Raw genomic sequence first — 19,129 nt, 5'->3', positions numbered from 1 at the left:
TAATATTTTTGTGAGAGCCTTTGTCATAAATCCTATCATCTTAGCTTGTATTCCTGTTATCCTCTTCCCTGGTTTCACTCCTGCTTACTGGTCTGATTTTGGTGTCCTCTAGCTTCTTTATTCTTCTCACTCTTCAGTGTCTTTAACCATCTTAAGCCGCTAACTCCCAGATTTCCAACTCTGTGTACACACTCTTACTTCTGAGGTTTAAGTTCATGCCCTTGTTGGGCAGCTCTACTTGAACACCTCCAGACATCCCAAATTTAACGTAGCTGATAAACTCAGTTTTTTTCTGATAACTAAATAAGATAATTCTCTCTTTGGGTTTCTGTTTACCCATCATCTTGTGTTAAATTTCTTTCCTTTCCTTCATTCTTAAGTTTGGTTTTTCGGGTCCTTTCACAGATGTAAGGCAGTCTGATCACTTCGCTTAAGTTATCATCAGTGCTGCGTGGTCCAAGTTTTTAGTTTTCATTTGGACTATTACAGAGTAGCCTTTAATTCTTCCCACTCCTAGACATCCTTTCACATTGCTGTTGAATTTCTTTGAAGGTGCCATTACCTCATTGGTTTTCCCACATACATCCACCACCACCATCCTCACCCTTCTCAGTAAATTCTGTGATGGTTCTTACTTCCTGTGGAGTCTAGCTTAGCAGTCAAGTCTCTTTATGACCACATCTGAACTGAAGCATTTCAGCGACACATTAACCTCCATGCCTTCTATTGTATACTAGTATTTGCATCATACTTTATTAATGTAACTTTCATTCTGATTTTATCTTGAAACAGCTCAATGAAATAGAAGAAACAGATTTATCCTCATTTAATGTGAGGAAATTGAAGCCTGTAGAAGTGAATTGTCTTGTTTATGGTTTAAAAGCTAGTTATTAGAACAATCAAGAATCAAACCTAAGTTACTCTTCTCCCATTCTGCTGATTATAAGTGTTAATACCAACGTGGAAAATAACCTGCTTATTCATTAAGTGGCTCTGTGGTAAAGAATCTACCTTCTAAATGTAGGAGATGCAGGTTCTATCCCTGGGTTGGAAAGATCTCTTGGGAATGGAAATGGCAGCCTACTCCAGTATTCTTGCCTGGGAAATCCCATGGACAGAAGAGCCTGGTGGGCTACACTCCATGGGGTGGCAAAACAGTTGGACACAACTTAGGAACTAATCAGCAACAACAAATTCATTAAGTAATGTTATTTCTGAAAATTAAAGACTACATGTAGAATGATGTGGAAACCCTAGGGCAGTTGTTCCAGTCTTTTGAAATACAAAGATCCCCTCTTAACATCAGTTAATTTTATGGTCCCTCCCATGTGATACAAGTTATATGTTCTGATACCCATGATTGAGAAAATGACAGAGCACTGGAAGTCCAGTAATACTTTTAAATTATTTTAAAGTTATTTTAATCATATTATCTATATGGTTATAAAATAATTATAAAGGGTCCAGTACTCAAAGCTTAATGTACATATAGATTTGAAGACTTTTCTGGTAGCAAAACTTTCCTGAGGTCCATTGCTCTGGACAAGTGGTTGCAAAATTCCCCATTCACTGAAGATTTTATTTGATGAGATGTGGAAGCACAAGTGTTTAGGGAGGCCAGATAAGTAATGGCCGTGACCCAAGTGAGAGGTGATGGTGATTTGGACTAGAAGGGTAACCATGGAGGTTTTGAAGGTGGCCATATTTTGAACTTATTTTAAAGATGCTAAAAAATATACTTGCCTTGATTATAAAACTTTAGAAACATTTTAGCAAATAATGTCTTCATCCTTTTGTTTGTGGTCTGATTCTCACTGCTTTGTGAAAACTATTAATATTCATTCCACTGATACATATTAGATGACTAAAAAGGGGAGAATTGAATTGAAAACTATTCTAAAATTCTTGTCCCCAACCACTTTTGTCAAATATTTATTATTTATGCTAGACTGACTATGTCATATATATTATTCATAATTAGATTAGTTTATACAAGTCTACTTGTATGTTCAGTTTTTGTAGTTGCCCTTTAAGTATTCTCATCTACTTGCAATTTTAATCAGAGAAAACATTTCCTCTTATTGTCCCTATAGAAACCTTGGTGTCCCTATTTTAGAGTGGCTTTTATAAATTATAGCCTGTTTTGTATTGCTCATTCTATGTATATTGTATTTTGACCTATCTTCACATACCATATTCAGTGTCTTACTTTCTAATCACTTGCAGAGCATTAGTCTGAATACATTAGTATGCCTGCATTGTGGTGAGATCTCAGTACTGTGAGGTCAGTGAGTATTGAGCTTGATGTTTAAAGTCCTCAGGTATGATAAGTAACATGAATTTCATATTAGAAACAGTTGGCTAATATCCACCCTTTATATTATCACTGTTGGTAGCATTCAGTTTAGATCTTAGTAGTTTTATGAACAAATACTACATTTAGTACCCAAAGGTTACCCAGAGGTTGACTTGCTTAAAATTTTAGGTTGTATGTGGGAAATGCATTCTTACCTCCAAAAGCATAGTTCTTTCTCAGCTCTCATCTGCTCTCGAATTTGAGCCACACTGATAGTGGGGTATTTGGAAATTTAGAGACATTTGAGGGCTGCTTCTTATGCAGACTCAGAATTTCAGATGTGGTTCACATGCATTAGATCTAAGATCCTTTTCTAAATTTTTTTCCATTAAATAGAGTGTTCTTGAAAGTCTGTAATTCCATTTTACTCAGTTTGATTTACATAATGGGGAATATGTGCACTCTGGTTACTGTTTAATCTGAATGACTACTTTGAATCTGAATAAATTGTTTAAAAAATAAGTTAGCAAAACTCTTTTTCCCCTTTGGTTTCAAATTCATTGTATTCAGTTTTCTTGTCACATCTGTGACAAGATAGTTTAGATAGTTTAGATAGTTTATCAGCTATTGGCGACTCCCCCCAGCCCCCCCAAAATAGGTTTTGAACTCTGAATAGTTTAAAGACTCTTTAAGTTTTCAGAAACTATTTAGGTGCATTAAAAAAGCTTGAAATGTCCATTAATTCCTCTGGCTTGTACTGCATATTAAATAAACAAGGACAGTTAAGAGTGTGGCCTTGAAGAAATTCAGCAGTGTTTACACTTGTGTGACGTGCAGAGAACCAGAATAGCAAAGCTTACATCAAAATTGTCTGTGCAGACAGCTTACCAGACTTTTACATGAATAAACTGTTGAAAAAAACCTTTTCTTATGTTTCAGGAATTCTTCTCTGGCATGGAAACTCAGCCTTTCCATGTTTAGACAAACTCCTAGGGGTTACCTGTACCATGTGCAACGAATCACTTGACATGTTTTGGGTTGTTGGAAGTTCTAGATTGGCTGCATTTTTCCTGAATGCAGCAGGTGTAAAAATCTCCCCCCCCACTCCCCCCACTTTTTAAAAAAATATTTAGATCTAATTTATTTCCGTCTGCTCAGGAGACTTGGGTTTGATCCCTGAGCCAAGAAGATCCCTTGGAGGAGAAAATGGCAACCCACTCCAGTATTTTGCCAGGACAGTCCCATGGACAGAGGAGCCTGGTGGGGTATAGTCCGTAGGATTATAAAGAGTCAGACGTGACTGAGCCACTGAGCACATTGTTACTGATAGGTGTAATTGACGTAAATGGTCCTTCAAACACAGCTGTGCCCAAGTCTCTCAGGGGGTTCTCTCAGGGAGTCTTCTGCAATTGGGCAGGACAAGTTTCTTGATATTTCTTGTTTTAAGACTTTTCCTTTTAGTTACCAGGTTTACTTTAGCTCTCCATGGAAATCAGAGAAGGCAATGACAACCCACTCCAGTACTCTTGCCTGGAAACTCCCATGGACGGAGGAGCCTGGTAGGCTGCAGTCCATGGGGTCACTAACAGTCGGACACGACTGAGCGACTTCACTTTCACTTTTCACTTTCATGCATTGGAGAAGGAAATGGCAACCCACTCCAGTGTTCTTGCCTGGAGAATCCCAGGGACAGAGGAGCCTGGTGGGCTGCCATCTATGGGGTCACACAGGGTCGGACACAACTGAAGCGACTTAGCAACAGCAGCTTCATGAAAACGGAAGGTGAATGTCCAGAATTTAAAGGACAAAAAAAAATGCAGTGTATAAAGTCATTCCTTTGAGAAAAAATTCCTCTTCCTATCTTATATTCAGTTCAGTTCAGTCACTCAGTTGTGTCCGACTCTTTACAACCCCATGGACTGCAGCACTCCAGGCCTCCCTGTCTTATCACCAACCCCTGGAGCCTACTCAAATTCATGTCCATCACATCAGTGATCCAACCGTCTCATCCTCTCTCATCCCCTTCTCCTCACACCTTCAGTCTTTCCCAGCATCAGGGTCTTTTCCAGTGAGTCAGTGCTTTGCATCACGTGGCCAAAGTATTGGCATTTCAGCTTCAACATCAGTCCTTCCAATGAAGACCCAGGACAGATCTCCTTTAGGATGGACTGGTTAGATCTCCTTGCAGTCCAAGGGACTCTCATGAGTCTTCTCCAACACCACAGTTCAAAAGCATCAATTCTTCAGTGCTCAGCTTTGTTTATAGTCCAACTCTCACATCCATACATGACCACTGGAAAAACCATAGCCTTGACCAGACAGACCTTTGTTGGCAAAGTAATGTCTCTGCTTTTTAATATGCTGTCTAGGTTAGTCATAACTTCCCTTCCAAGGAGCAAGCGTCTTTTAATTTCATTGTTGCAATCACCATCTGCAGTGGTTTTGGAGCCCCCAAAAAAGAAGTCTGTCACTGTTTCCACTGTTTCCCCATCTATTTCCCATGAAGTGATGGGACCAGATGCCATGATCTTAGTTTTCTGAATGTTGAGTTCTAAGCCAGCTTTTTTACTCTCTTCTGTGACTTTTATCAAGAGGCTCTTTAGTGCTTCTTCACTTTCTGCCATAAGGGTGGTATCATCTGCATGTCTGAGGTTATTGATACTTCTTCTGGCAATCTTGATTCCAGCTTGTGCTTCATCCAACCTGGCATTTCGCATGATGTACTCTGCATATAAGTTAAATAAGTAAGCAGGGTGACAATATATAGCCTTGATGTACTCCTTTCCCAATTTGGAACCAGTTTGTTGTTCCATATCTAGTTCTAACTGTTGCTTCCTGACCTGCATACAGATTCCTCCGGAGGCAGGTCAGATGGTCTGGTATTGCCATCTCTTTCAGAATTCTCCACAGTTTGTTGTGATCCACATGGTCAAAGGCTTTGGCATAGTCAATAAAGCAGAAATAGATGTTTTTCTGCAACTCTCTTGCTTTTTTGATGATCTAGCAGATGTTGGCAGTTTGATCTCTGGTTCCTCTGCCTTTCTAAATCCAGCTTGAACATCTGGAAGTTCACAGTTCACATACTGTTGAAGCCTGGCTTGGAAAATTTTGAGCATTGCTTGCTAGCTTGTGGGATGAGTGCAGTTGTGCGGTAGTTTGAACATTTCTTTGGCATTGCCTTTCTTTGGGATTGGAATGAAAACTGACCTTTCTGGTCCTGTGGCCACTGCTGAGTTTTCCAGATTTGCTGGCATATTGAGTGCAGCACTTTCACAGCATTATCTTTTAAGATTTCAAATAGCTTAACTGGAATTCCATCATCTCCACTAGCTTTGTTCGTGGTGATGCTTCCTAAGGCGCACTAACTTTTCATTCCAGGATGTCTGGCTCTAGGTGAGTGATCACACCATCCTGGTTATCTGGGTCATGAAGATCTTTTTTGTATAGTTCTTCTGTGTATTCTTGCCAGCTCTTCTTAATATCTTCTGCTTCTGTTAGGTCCATACCATTTCTGTCCTTTATTGTGCTCAGCTTTGTATGAAATATTCCCTTGGTATCTCTGATTTTCTTAAAGAGATCTCTAGTCTTTCCCATTCTGTTGTTTTCCTCTGTTTCTTTGCATTGATCACTGAGGAAGGCTTTCTTATCTCTCCTTGCTATTCTTTAGAACTCTGCATTCACATGATTATATCTTTCCTTTTCTCCTTTGCCTTCCACTTCTCTTTTCTCAGCTATTTGTAAGCCCTCAGACAACCATTTTGCCTTTTGCATTGCTTTTTCTTGGGGATGGTCTTGATCACTGCCTCCTGTACAATGTCACAAATCTCATCCATAGTTCTTCAGGCACTCTATCAGATCTAATCCCTTGAATCTATTTGTTACTTCCACTGTATAATCACAAGGGATTTGATTTAGGTCATACCTGAATGGTCTAGTGGTTTTCTCTACTTTCTTCAATTTAAGTCTGAATTTGGCAATAAGGAGTTCCTGATCTGAGCCACAGTCAGCTCCCAGTCTTTTTTTTGCTGACTGTATAGAGCTTCTTCATCTTTGTCTGCAAAGAATATAATGAGTCTGATATTGGTATTGACCATCTGGTGATGTCCATGTGTAGAGTCTTGTCTTGTGTTGTTGGAATCTTACATTAGCTTCAGCCAAGGAAATGGGTCCCATATGTTAGCAGTAGAAATATTAGAAGACACCTACTCATATGAAAGTGTCCTTTGTTAAATGTATGTATTTGTAAAATTCTAATAAAATCAGATTTGTAGGTAGATATTTAAAGCAAAACCTAGCTTATGGTAATTTACTGTAATATATCCTGTATTAAAATATAGCATACTTTATTGTGGCCACACTTTTTTCACTGGCTCTCTTCTGCTCTATAGAGGAAAAAAAAGTGTGGGGGATATACCTAGAGCAATATATTTCATCAGTTTTTCATCACGTAAGGTAGGGTTTTTTCCTTATGAAGATTTTGCTATATTCAAGTATGAGGCAATTTGTGGGGCTGAGATATACTTACTGATAAGTCTGGTTTGGGAACTACTAGTTTATATTTGATGTGCTGAGACATTTCAGTTGTGTCTAACTCTTGGCAATCCCATGGACTGTAGCCTGCTGGGCTCCTGTGTCCATGGGATTCTCCAAGCAAGAATACTGGAGTGGGTAACCATTCCCTTCCCCAGGGGATCTTCCCAACCCAGGGATCAAACCCATGTCTCTTATGTTTTCTGCATTGGCAGGCAAGTTCTTTTCCACTTGTCTTATAAAAATGTCATCATACCTAGTGAATCAGAATCTGTGAAAGTGGGGCTCTTGAATTTGTACTTTTAGCCAGATCTCCAGGTGATTTTTTCTCACCCCCTAAGAGCCAGATGGGGGACTTTCCTGGCAGTTCAGTGGTTAGGACTCCATGTTTGCACTGCAGGGGGCCTGAGTTCCATCTCTGGTCAGGAAACCAAGATCCTAAAGGACAGGAAGCACAGCGAGAAACTTTTAAAAGGGGTGAGGGTGCTGATCAAGAAATAGAATGACTGCTAAGAATTGCTGCGCCAATAAAAATGGTGCATCATACTGTAGTATAAAATTCACTTAGAGGATTGATGGTTAATTTTATATCAGAGTGATTTATTATGAACTAACATATATCCAGGCATTGTTAAATATGAGACTTCTACTTTGATCTAGTTTGACCTGTGCTTACAGATTCCTTGGAATATATGAATTTACTCCTGCCTATTCAGATGCTTAGATAGATATGTTTCAGAAGCAGCACTATTGATATTCTGAATGTATTAGGGCTAAGGAAGGAAATAATAGATTTATTATCTGTCAAAACAGTGCTGAGGCAAGATGGATAAAGAAAACTGGTAGAAGAATTGAGTAAAAGAAAAAGCAGAGGAAAAGAGCGAATAATTAGGAGACTCATTCAACCTTTGCTTTTTCATCCAAGCACATAGGTCTTTACTCCTTAATAAGTGGAAATTTGTGCTCATCATACTGGAATTTTGAGTTCAGATGAGGTAGAATATATAGCAGTCATTTCCTTTTATGTATATGGCACCTTAGATAATAGCATTGTTTTCAGTAGGAGGAGTGTTCCTATCACATGTAATTCATATTGTCCTAAAATTGAACACTTGGATTTGGAATTTTAGTGTATTTGATTTCTGTGTGTGTAGAACAATGAGTAGAATTTGAAAAACCATTCTTGTTCATATAGTTGTCTTTCACTCATCTAAAAATGCTTGGTAATTTAGAAAATTTAAAAGTAATTTGTGAAAAACAGCTGAAATATAAAATAATCAGAAGGTTTTTTTCCTACTACATGGTTATTCATATTAGTAAAATCATTACTTATTGAAATGATAAAAATAAACTACAAGCAGTTGTTCATCTTGTACCTGGCATTGATTTTGTTTGTTTTCAGTTTGGTTTTTAAAATATTAACTTATATGAGAATATTTTATTTTTTGGTAATACAGATAAAATTAATGGAATTTTGTTCTTTCTTAGGTCATGTTTACTGGTGAAAATATTCCTGTTCATCCTCATGTTTATAGCAATGGTCATATCTGTTTATCCATTCTAACAGAAGACTGGTCCCCAGCGCTCTCAGTCCAGTCAGTTTGTCTTAGCATTATTAGCATGCTTTCCAGCTGCAAAGAAAAGGTAGGACTTTTCAGAACTATTCAGGTAATAGCTCTTCTTTTAGTTCAGGTAGAGAAACTATTTTAATATAAAATTTATTGGAAGAAAGTACTTGATGCTTTTTACTATGAAGTTATAGAGGATGTTTAATAGTAGATTGGAAAATAATTTGATAATAGACATCAGACTTTATATTTCTTAAATAGGAAATTCCTTCAGATGTTCTTAAATAATCCAAGTTTTATTTCTGTAGGCATGCACAGGGCAAAAGCGTATAAGAAATTATGGTTTCTAAATTTCACCATGGGAAGCCCCAGAAACAATCCTCCTAGCTCCCTTCGCCTCTCTGCTGGTTTCCACCCTGTCAGCCTCCTTTAAGGAATTTTCCTATCATAAAGACTAGACTGAAGGTGGCGGACGAAATCACTAATAGAATTTTCAGGACTTTTCCTCTTATTCTCCTTTACTAATCTACAGATTCTGTCTGATAGAGAAAGGGAGAAAAGATCAGAAAGAAAATTCATGTGAGTTAAATTTAGAATACCCTTTTAAAATGTCTAAATCCTCTCTGTTTCCAGCCCTCTTTGTCGTTCCTGCTTGAAGGCTAGTGTCTCAATATTCTTGTATTTCTACATTTTAAAGCTTCTCTTCTCCATGGTGAGGGGAGGGTTTCGTTTTGTATTCTGTTTAAAGGAGAAATGAATTTATCTTGGAGATCAGGGAGCTGTAGGGTTATTCATTTATTGTAGCAGGGCTTTTTTTCCATTTGAACTGTCACTTTTAGTAAATTACTATTTAGAGAACGTTGAAGAGAGTACTTTATTTTTAAATGGCAGCTTATCTAGATTTTGAAACACTCTTAAGCCACTTGTTTGCAAGGTGAGTTTCTTAGAATGTGAGTTCCATAGGAGGTTTCTTGGTGTTCAGTTTATTAAAAAAAAATTTGTTCAAATAAGAATGGGAAATAATGGGTTAAATTGCATATATATTTATAAATTCTAATGTGAGAGCCTTTAATATTCTATTTTATGTACCACAAGAGAAAGAAAAACTTCTTGCAGTTAAACTATCATATACCCTTAGTCGAAAGACGATCCCCATATGGGTAAAATATTAAGAAAAAAAATGTACATCTTAGAATAGATGAAAGAGGGTACATATTATCTAATGTTAGTATCACCTTTTAACTTGAATTTCTTCTTGGTTGTTGGCTTTTCTTGGCTGCATTTTAGGCTACACTTGAGCTTTTGTTAACCCCAAGGGCTTGGAAACAAGTTTTATTCATTTATTGCTTCCATATTTTCTCCTCTCCCTGCCTCCAACCCCAACACACATACAAACTTTAAATTTAGGTGTGGGGCAGAGCAGTTTACAATTACAAAGGTTTCTCTTAATTTTAATGCCTATAGAAAGATGAGGTAGTTAACTATAGGATTTAATAAGAGAAGTTAAGATTAATGCCAGTGGTGTTTGTGCATAGTTCTTACATGTGCCTTATGATTATTAGATCTGTTTACATTTAAATGCAGTGATTTACTATTAAAACTAGAAAATGATTTTGTTCTCTAACTCCTTCATCCTTTTCTAACCCTCATCTTTCCCCTCACTTTGTAGTTGTCTCTTAGTGTTTCTTGCATAGTTAGTGTAAGACTAATCATTCCATTTAAATTATTGACAAACTATATTATATAATATAAACTATAAATTTTACTTTATTTAACCAAAATGATAATATGGAAGTTAGATTCTGACAGCGTTAGTTTTGTGAAAAATGATAAAATTCAGACATTATTAGGGCCCTACTATGTGCTGTTGTTACTGTGCTAAGTACCAGGTTACTAAGATGAAGAGGAAACATGCTCTGTCTTTGAGAGGAGTCTAGCGTGAAACAAACTTTAAAAAGTCTTTTAAAATTCACTGAAAATTGTTCTGTTAAACAGGTGAGTTTTATTCTGTAGTGGACATGGATATATGAATTTCACTTTAATAATCAACTCTCAGAATACAAATTTTAATTTTACCAGAGGCATTTTTTAGTCATAATTCTTCTGTTCCAGTTTCCTTTTTCATAGTCAAGAATGATTCCCTAGACTGAAGGCTTTTAAATCCATTATGTCCACAGATTAAAGATCATTTCTGATATTGAGACCAGGGGCCTTTCAGTAACCTACACTTTAGTCTCAGTGATCTTGTGATATAGATAGTCCAAACTTTCCAGCTTGTATTCCATTCTTAAAACAATTTAGCTAATCCAGTTTTTTGTATCCTTACTTTATTTTTTTAAGAAACATATCGCCTAGTCACTTACTAAATTGCTTATATTCTTGATAAAAGCAAATAGAATGAACTTTTCCCCTTTCTTTTGTTTTTTGAAGATTGGGATGTGATAAATGAGTTTATAAAATTGTAGCAGCAGTAGCAGCTTATTCCACACGAGCACAGGTTATGACTTTACAGGACAAACAATAGCAGACCATCTATTCTTTGAAGTAGGCATCTGATTTCATGGTAATTTTTCAGGAATTTTCTCTAACTGTATAAACAGGATAATCTTGGAATAGTTGTTCAGCGTCTTATGCTCTACTCTTTGTGTTAAATTACTGTTACTGCTATCTCATAGGAGTTAGATAATAGTTTTGTATGTGGATTTTGGATGCGTCAAGTGAGACTGTCAGTTTCAATTCCTGCTACATCAGTAGTCCTATTCAGCATTGCTGTTTAGTTGGACCTATCATATATCTACTAACCCGCCTTAAGTGGCTTTAATACACATTTCACATGTTTCCAAATCTTTGTAGAGAGGCACATATTTCTTGTGTTTGTTCAACATCTAATAGTTTTCAAGAAAATTATTTTACAACCTGTCTTCACTGTTGTTGGCATCACTATTTCTGATGGAGCTCCCCTGTAGAGCTGCCATATGTATCTAATAGTGTGCTGGTCTGGACATATGTATAGTAGAAATGATAATGTATCTCCCCCTTCTTTTCCTCTTACATACATTTTGGAAACTGAATCCTTTGGTTTCTCCTTAACTATACTTTTTTTACAGGAAAGCAAATTGTTTATAAATTGTTTATAAATTGCTAGAATTTCTCAGACAAAGCTAGTTAGGTAGACTTTTGTTTTAATTAGCTCATAGAAATAATTATTAAGTTACTTCTAGGGAGACAAGATAAATAAAACTAGAATTCTTTAGAACCTAGATTATGCTGCCACTATGGTTGATTGTCATTCTCTAGTAATTCCACTGGAAGCTAACCCAAATCACATATGTATATCTGTTTTGGAAAAAAAAAAAAATGTCAGTGTTTTAGAGGCTACATTTCCTGGAATATTTTTTTTTCAGTGTGACATCAGCATTTATATTGTTTCTTACACATTCTATAATAATTTTGCCTAGAGATTTTATTAAAACTGTCTCCTTATGTTTTCCTGTTTTGTAACTTATCTATTTAAACTTTTTCATTTCAGAGACGACCACCAGATAATTCTTTTTATGTTCGAACATGTAACAAGAATCCAAAGAAAACAAAATGGTGGTATCATGGTAAGCAGTTTTACTTAGAATGATAATTTTTCAGTATTTATGTTTGAAAGATTATAAACCTGCTTGGGGAAAAAGAAGTAATTATGTAATGGATGTTGTGGATAAGTTAGACCAGATTTTTAATGGAGCACATAAAATCATAGCCATCATACAAGTAGAATCTAAAATTGCTTGAATATTCTGCCCTACTATTTTATTATAAAAAAGAAGTACTTAATAATAATAAATCAAATTAGAACTAGCCTATTTGGAAACCTGTTACTGGAGATAGAAGTTATGATGCCAGTGTACTCAGCTGTGGTACTCTTGTTGGCGGGTAGAATGTCATATTGTTAGAGATGGCCTAGTAACTTAAAGAAAGCTCTTCCTAATCTAATAGTTATTCCTAAAAAATCTGAGGTTCTACTGATTGTAGCTTTATGAATACATTATTTTTAATATTTTAATTTCTGTTTTTGTTGGGTGATGGTAGCTTAATAATTGAAGGCAGCTATCACCTTTTCTAAACTGCTTCCTCAGAGAGGTGTTTGAAATTAAAAACAGAAAAAAGAAACCGTAAAATTATTTTGAAATATTATAAAAATGTGTATTCTTTATAAATTATTGGTTTAATGTGTAGTTCAATAGAAGTTTAGTAGAATGATAGAATGGATGCTTTTAAGGTTTCAAAGAAAGATGAGAAAGGTTTTTTTTGTTTGTTTTTTTTAATTAAGATATTGAAGGAGGAAAAGTCTACCAAACACCAAAAGATAATAGTGTAAGAACAGACATCAAAATAGAATTACTCTTTTCTAGGCCTTTTTGTATATAAGTTTTGAATATGTGATAAATAAATGTATCACAAACCAATGAGAAGGGAAAAATTATTTAGTAAGTAATCCTGTTAGAAAATTGGTATTTTGGGGAAAGAAGATTTTATCTTTTCATATAGAAAATATTTCCCAAAAACCATTTTGGGAAATAGAAATTTATCTTTTCATATAGAAAATATTTCCTTTGGATTGAATTAATAAGCATTTTAAAAACTACATACAGTAGACAAAGTATATTTTTTAAGTTGGGTATCAGCTCTGGAGGAAGGAAGAACTTCTGAACTTAAAAGGAGTCACAGGTTAAACATTTAGATAATGTGAAAATGTAAATCGTATATAAAAGCTTGGGAAAAAACTGCAAATCACAGTCAATGTAAAGTTAAAAAATAAAATTGCTGAAAACATAGCTTTATAATAATAAAGACCATTTATAATCGCTACTCAAGAATAAATTAATTACAATCATGGGCGTAAAAGTTCAAAACAGTAAAATAATTAAATTTTAATATTTTGAAACTTATTGGCAGTTTTATAAAATGAGTGTGGTGTTGAAGGAGGAGGACTAAGAGCTTAATAAAACTTGTCTTATTTGCTGGTGGTATAGCAGTGGTAGTTGCTCGGTTGAGTCTGACTCTTGCAACTCCATAGACTGTAGCCCATCAGGCTCTTCTGTACGTGGAGTTCTCAAGGCAAGAACACTGGAGTGGGTTGCCATTCCCTTCTCCAGGGGATCTTTCTGATCCAAGGATCAACCTGGCTTTCCTGCATTGCAGGCAGATTCTTTAGCATCTGAGCCACCAGGGAAGCCTGGTGGTATAGCAAGTTTAGTTCAACTTAGTCGTGTCCGACTCTTTGCGACCCATGGACTGCAGCACACCAGGCCTCCCTGTCCATCACCAACTCCCGGAGTTTACTCAAACTCATGTCCATTGAGTCAGTGATGCCATCCAACCATCTCATCCTTTGTTGTCCCCTTCTCCCGCCTTCAATCTTTCCTAGCATCAGGGTCTTTTCAAATGAGTCAGTTCTTCGCATCATGTGGCCAAATTATTGTAGTTTCAGCTTCAGCATCAGTCCTTCCAATGAATATTCAGGACTGATTTCCTTTAGGATGGACTGGTTGGATCTCCTTGCAGTCCAAGGGACTCTCAAGAGTCTTCTCCAACACCACAGTTCAAAAGCATCAATTCTTCAATGCTCAGCTTTGTTTATAGTCCAACTCTCACATCCATACATGACTACTGGAAAAACCATAGCCTTGACTAGATGGACCTTTGTTGGTTAAGTAATGTCTCTGCTTTTTAATGTGCTATCTAGGTTGGTCATAACTTTTTTTTCCAAGGAGCAAGCATCTTTTAATTTCACTGTTGCCTTCGCGTCTGCAGTGATTTTGGAGCCCCCAAAAATGAAGTCTGTCACTTCATTGTTTCCCCACCTATTTCCCATGATGTGATGGGACCAGATGCCATGATCTTAGTTTTCTGAATGTTGAGTTTTAAGCCGACATTTTCACTCTCCTCTTTGACTTTCATCAAGAGGCTCTTCTTCACTTTCTGCCATAAGGGTGGTATCATCTGCATATCTGATGTAGCAGGTTAATCTTTTAAGAAAACAACAGCTTCTCTTTCTTTCACATCCTCTTGCCTTTTAGGACTAAGCACTGAGTTGTCTCTTCCCTCTGTACCTTTACAAAAAACCTTTTCCAAAAAACCCAAAAACACTCCTTGAGTGTCACAGTCCCCTTTATCTTTCATAAGTTCTTTAAATTATCAGAGACTAAGATAAGTCAATCAATAATGTTGAGAAACCCAACTACATCAAACATTTTTTAAAATGTCAAAGTTGCCAAGATAGTAGTCATTCTATTTCAGACCCAGACTCACTAATAATAGGAAAATTTCCCTATTATCTTTTCCAGTGTTCCCCCCTTCCCCCCGGTGTTTTGAAACCACTTTTAAGTTTTTGTTTTTGTTGTTGTTAAGCTTGAGAAGAAATTGTCTTAGAATGATGAAATTTAGAAAATAAGTATATTTTGAAAGTATAGTCCTCTTTTCCACTCTGTCCCACCCCATTGTTAGACAATATATTCCCATTTTCTTTTCTGTTTCATAGGGAAGTTTCAAAAAGATCATCATCTTTGAAGCTCTCTAATGCTGTCTTATGTTGAAAGGACTTAAGAGAAGGCCTTTACTTAAGAATACTTCTAGAATTTCTTACTGCCTGCTTTTGAATAAAAAGCTTGCATAATAAGTCAGGAAATATAATAATTCTTTAAAATATACTTCATAGACGTTTTTCATAGTCATTTTTATGTTACTTGAAAAATCTGTATTTTTAAAACTGAAGTAGGAAAGTCTTAATGGTTTAAGGATGGATCATCTCCAAGTTAGCGAAGAATTTTTTTAAAGGCTTTTTAAACTAAATTAACCTTTTACTTAATGTAAAATAGTACAGAGTTTGTGTAGGAATTCATCTTCCCAATAAACAGATTGAAGAAAGTATCCCTGCCCCCATATGAATTAGCCATTTTAAAAAGGCACCTGTTTCTAATTCAACTAAACCATTACTTTCTTGGTCTTGTTTCCTGTTGCAGATACAGATACTTTTTTTCATTTACAGATAATCTTGTTTAAAACATCCTCAGTTTGTTCTTTGGGCTTTCCAGTGGTAAAAAAGTCCCTATCTGCCAGTGCAGGAAAGGCATGAGATGTGGGTTCAGTTCTCAGGTTGGGAATATTCCCTGGAGGAGGAAATTGCAAACCACTCCTGTATTCTTGCCTGCCAGTCTGTTGGGTCGCAAAGAGTCGGACACTGGAAAACACGCACCCCCACCCACCTTCCTCCATCCCCGGATTCTTACTTCGATAGTTTTCTGCTCTTGGCTTGAACCCTGTATGCCTGAATCATTCTTCTCCTGCCTTCTCTGTTAAATGGATGGCTTTCCTCCGTGAATGACTGTCATACGAAATCAATGCAGGGTAGTATCCATTACACTTTGAGATGATAGAGCCCCCACCCTGTCACTCCGGCGGTTGAGTAAGGGACTCTTCCTTGAACTCTGCCTTTATCTTTCCACAGCTAAAGCATTTCAGCTGTTTAGTTTCTCTTGTCTTCTCTTTTCTATATTCCACGATAACAGTTACAAACAATATGAGAAATAGTTCATTTTGGCACTATAGTTGAATTTGGAAAAATCTTATCAAAAAGGGTAATCATACTCATTTATTAAGCAGAACCACATCAGCTTTGTTTTGAAACTTTGGAAATTTCAGCTTACATTTTTCTGCTTAGCCGCTTTAGTTCCAAAAGATCTTTAATGGTTGTATTCTCCTTAGAATGCGAGTTACTAAGAAATATGGGTTCTAGTTATTTTCTTATCATCACCTTAGTTCTGAAAGGATTGCAAAGTCAGAGCAATGTCAAGATGTGACCTGCAATGGTAAACAAAATATCAGAGACTAAGCAAAGGCTTGCTTGATGTTGGAAGAACTCACCAAAACACTTATCATTTGGTTTCTAGAAACCACATAGAATTGTAAGCCTCAGGTGTCAAACTTCACAGCCATTCTGTGTGGTGCTGACTAACATACTTGGGTCAGCATGGGACAGGATGTTTGTCAGGTGTAATCAAAGAGGCAAGAGAGATTTGGGTTCAGATTAGTGACATATGTGTACCTTAGAAGGGGCTTCCAGGATGTACAATGGAGTCATTATTAATGAAAAACAACAAATCTGAAATTGAGTTGATCTCCTTTTGTTTAGACGAGAAGGACTCAGCTGACATACCACAATTGAGCTGCCCAACACCAATGTTGAAAAGAAGCTCAAGTTTAAATTTGTGATCTTACACATTATTAGGACACCTTGAAAATTAGGCCAGTCATCCTACCCCAGTGTTACTGTCTTTGTACACATCACACCTTATATTACACTTTTGAGATTTTTCTCTAGCACACAGTAACTTATTAAAGTGTAAAAAGTCATTGGTATGTGAATATATATTCTGTTTTGTTAATTACTTGAAGTTGACTGTCAACCTGTTGCCCAGAACTCTTTCACTTTCTATTCACTAAGGAATTAAGGTCATACCTGCACTGGAATGCAAATATTCTGTGTTGCCAGTTAAGGTAGGGGTCTATATGCTTTGAAAAATCAGTTGAGCTATGAAAAGGGTTAAAAAAATAAAGGGACCTAACCAAAATAGGTAATAAGACAACTCTTCTCAGCATACAAAAGGACTGAGGAATTAATCTACAATTCAGATCTAGAATTTTCCTTAGAAAATAGATCTGTACCCAATCCAGTGCACAGATTAATGATTGAACCTGAGTTCTGTATCATAAAGCAAATGTAATTGTTCTTGAAAAAGATTAAAAAAAAAACTCTTTATAACATCATAAAAATATTTCAGTGAGATCCATTAATAATACCTATTTCCTGGGATCAATATTAAATATAAATGACTTAGTTTCTTAAATGATCGCTTTTCACAGATGGGAGTGTCGATCTGTGGTTCCTAAAACATTTTCCTTAAGGTGATAGATAACTGAATAATGTAGTTTAAGATGACTATTGAGTATTGGCTCCAGAAAACTAGACTTATAAGAACTAAATTGACATAATGTTTAGATATTATGTCCAGTAGACTGATGAGATGGTAATTTGGTAATATACTTTTTTTATAAAAGTATAGAGTACTTTCTGGTTCCATTCAACTGGAACATTTCCTATAGGACAATAAAGATTATAAGGGGATAGGAACACAAAATTATCTCAGACTAGTATAACAATTCCTTTTCTCCTTGCTTAATATGTATCTGTAGGTTTACCTCTGTTAGTTGTGAACCTTTTTATTTGTACTACCTTTTAGTGTTATACAACCACTTTCTAAATTCCTGAGTCCAAACTTTCACTCAGGTTAATTCTTTGCCCTTTTTTTCTGTAGGATAGCAGTTGTGTGATCTACTGTGTAATCTTTCTTGAATCGGAGGAAAACTTTTTAATTCCCTAAACTGTTGAGACTCAAACTTGACTGATTTATTTTTGTTTTTCTTGGAGGTGGAATCCCACTTCACATCCACTCACCTCTTAACTGTGTTCCTTTACTTCTAGTCTTCTGTCCCTGGGAATTTTCAGGGAGGTGATTTCTAATAAAATGTGATAGTTTTTATACTTTGGGGAAAATTAAGTGATCTTCTAATGTAGTTCTCTCATTCACAATTTCCAGAGGCCCAGTGAAGTTAGCCACGGAATGTGTCACCTCTTTTTAACTGCTAATTTGTATATTATATTTGAGGGTATAATTTTAGTAGGGTCTTCTCTAGTTCCAGAAAAAAATTTAAGTGGTTTATGATAAGATTTTTTTTTTTTAGGCCATAATTTTGCCACAGATATTGTAGCCAAGAGGTTAACCATACTGTATTCTTTGACTGCCTTTTATAGACCTGTACTTATACTTGTCTTGACCCAAGATAGATTAACTCTAACAACTTGTTTTTTTTGTTTTGTTTGTTTTTTGTTTTGGAAGCCAAAACTAGAAAACTGTTCCCTCTGTTAACAAATGAATTTTTTCTTTCTTAGTGATTCTCTTCTTATTTAGGGAAAAGGTAGACATGGGTTTGGGTCATTATCTGTCTCCATATTGAACTTTTACTCATAGATTCTTTATTAGCCATATAACCATCATGAATATATAATGTTTCAGTCTGTGGGTCCAGCTAAAGTTCCTCCCCAGTAGTTTGACATCCTAGGTAGATTTTAGTGGCATCTCTTAGCTTAGCGATTTAAATGTGATTAGTTTTAGTACTAATTTCAAGAACCCTGGTGTTATAAAATACTCTACTGGAGAAGTGAGGTTTTAAGAAACCTCCTCATATTCTGAAGCTTGTTCTGATCCATGACAAATGTATCTTCTTTATTCCATGATCTGCAGTCATTTAAGGAACACATATATATATATATATATATATATATTGGCTATGCTGTGTGGCATGCCAGATTTTAGTTCACTGACCAGGGATCAAACCTGTATCCCCTGCATTGGGAACACGGAATCTTTAACACTGGACCACCAAGGAAGTCCCATAAGACATATACTTTAATGTGACAGAGGCTGTAAACTATTTACTTGTTCTCTTCTTAAAGATGTTATTTATTTAAAGGATTCTAATGACTTAGATACAGCTTATTTTTAAAATTTTAGTCTGTTTCACCATTTATATTACCCTTAAAGTATAGGATTGTGAAATGTTTCACTAATTTGCCCAGAATAGAAGTCAGATTTACTGCTTTTTAGTTCTCATTGAGTCTTCATGAGTG

The 19,129-nt window shown here is 36.0% G+C and overlaps 1 protein-coding gene across 4 annotated transcripts in view; it reads left to right on the top strand.

Moving 5' to 3' along the window:
• UBE2W (ubiquitin conjugating enzyme E2 W) overlaps window positions 1-19,129 on the top strand; it is a 65,384-nt gene that overhangs the window by 38,172 nt on the left and 8,083 nt on the right. For all 4 annotated transcript variants that reach the window (XM_070477179.1, XM_070477180.1, XM_070477181.1 and 1 more), the window contains 2 exons: window positions 8,315-8,470; window positions 11,924-11,999. In XM_070477179.1, coding sequence (XP_070333280.1) covers window positions 8,315-8,470; window positions 11,924-11,999 — 232 coding nt within the window. The remainder of the gene's footprint in view (window positions 1-8,314; window positions 8,471-11,923; window positions 12,000-19,129) is intronic.

Source organism: Odocoileus virginianus, chromosome 15, assembly GCF_023699985.2.
Source record: "Odocoileus virginianus isolate 20LAN1187 ecotype Illinois chromosome 15, Ovbor_1.2, whole genome shotgun sequence".
NCBI lineage: Eukaryota > Metazoa > Chordata > Mammalia > Artiodactyla > Cervidae > Odocoileus > Odocoileus virginianus.
This window is presented reverse-complemented; position numbering and strand designations above follow the sequence as displayed.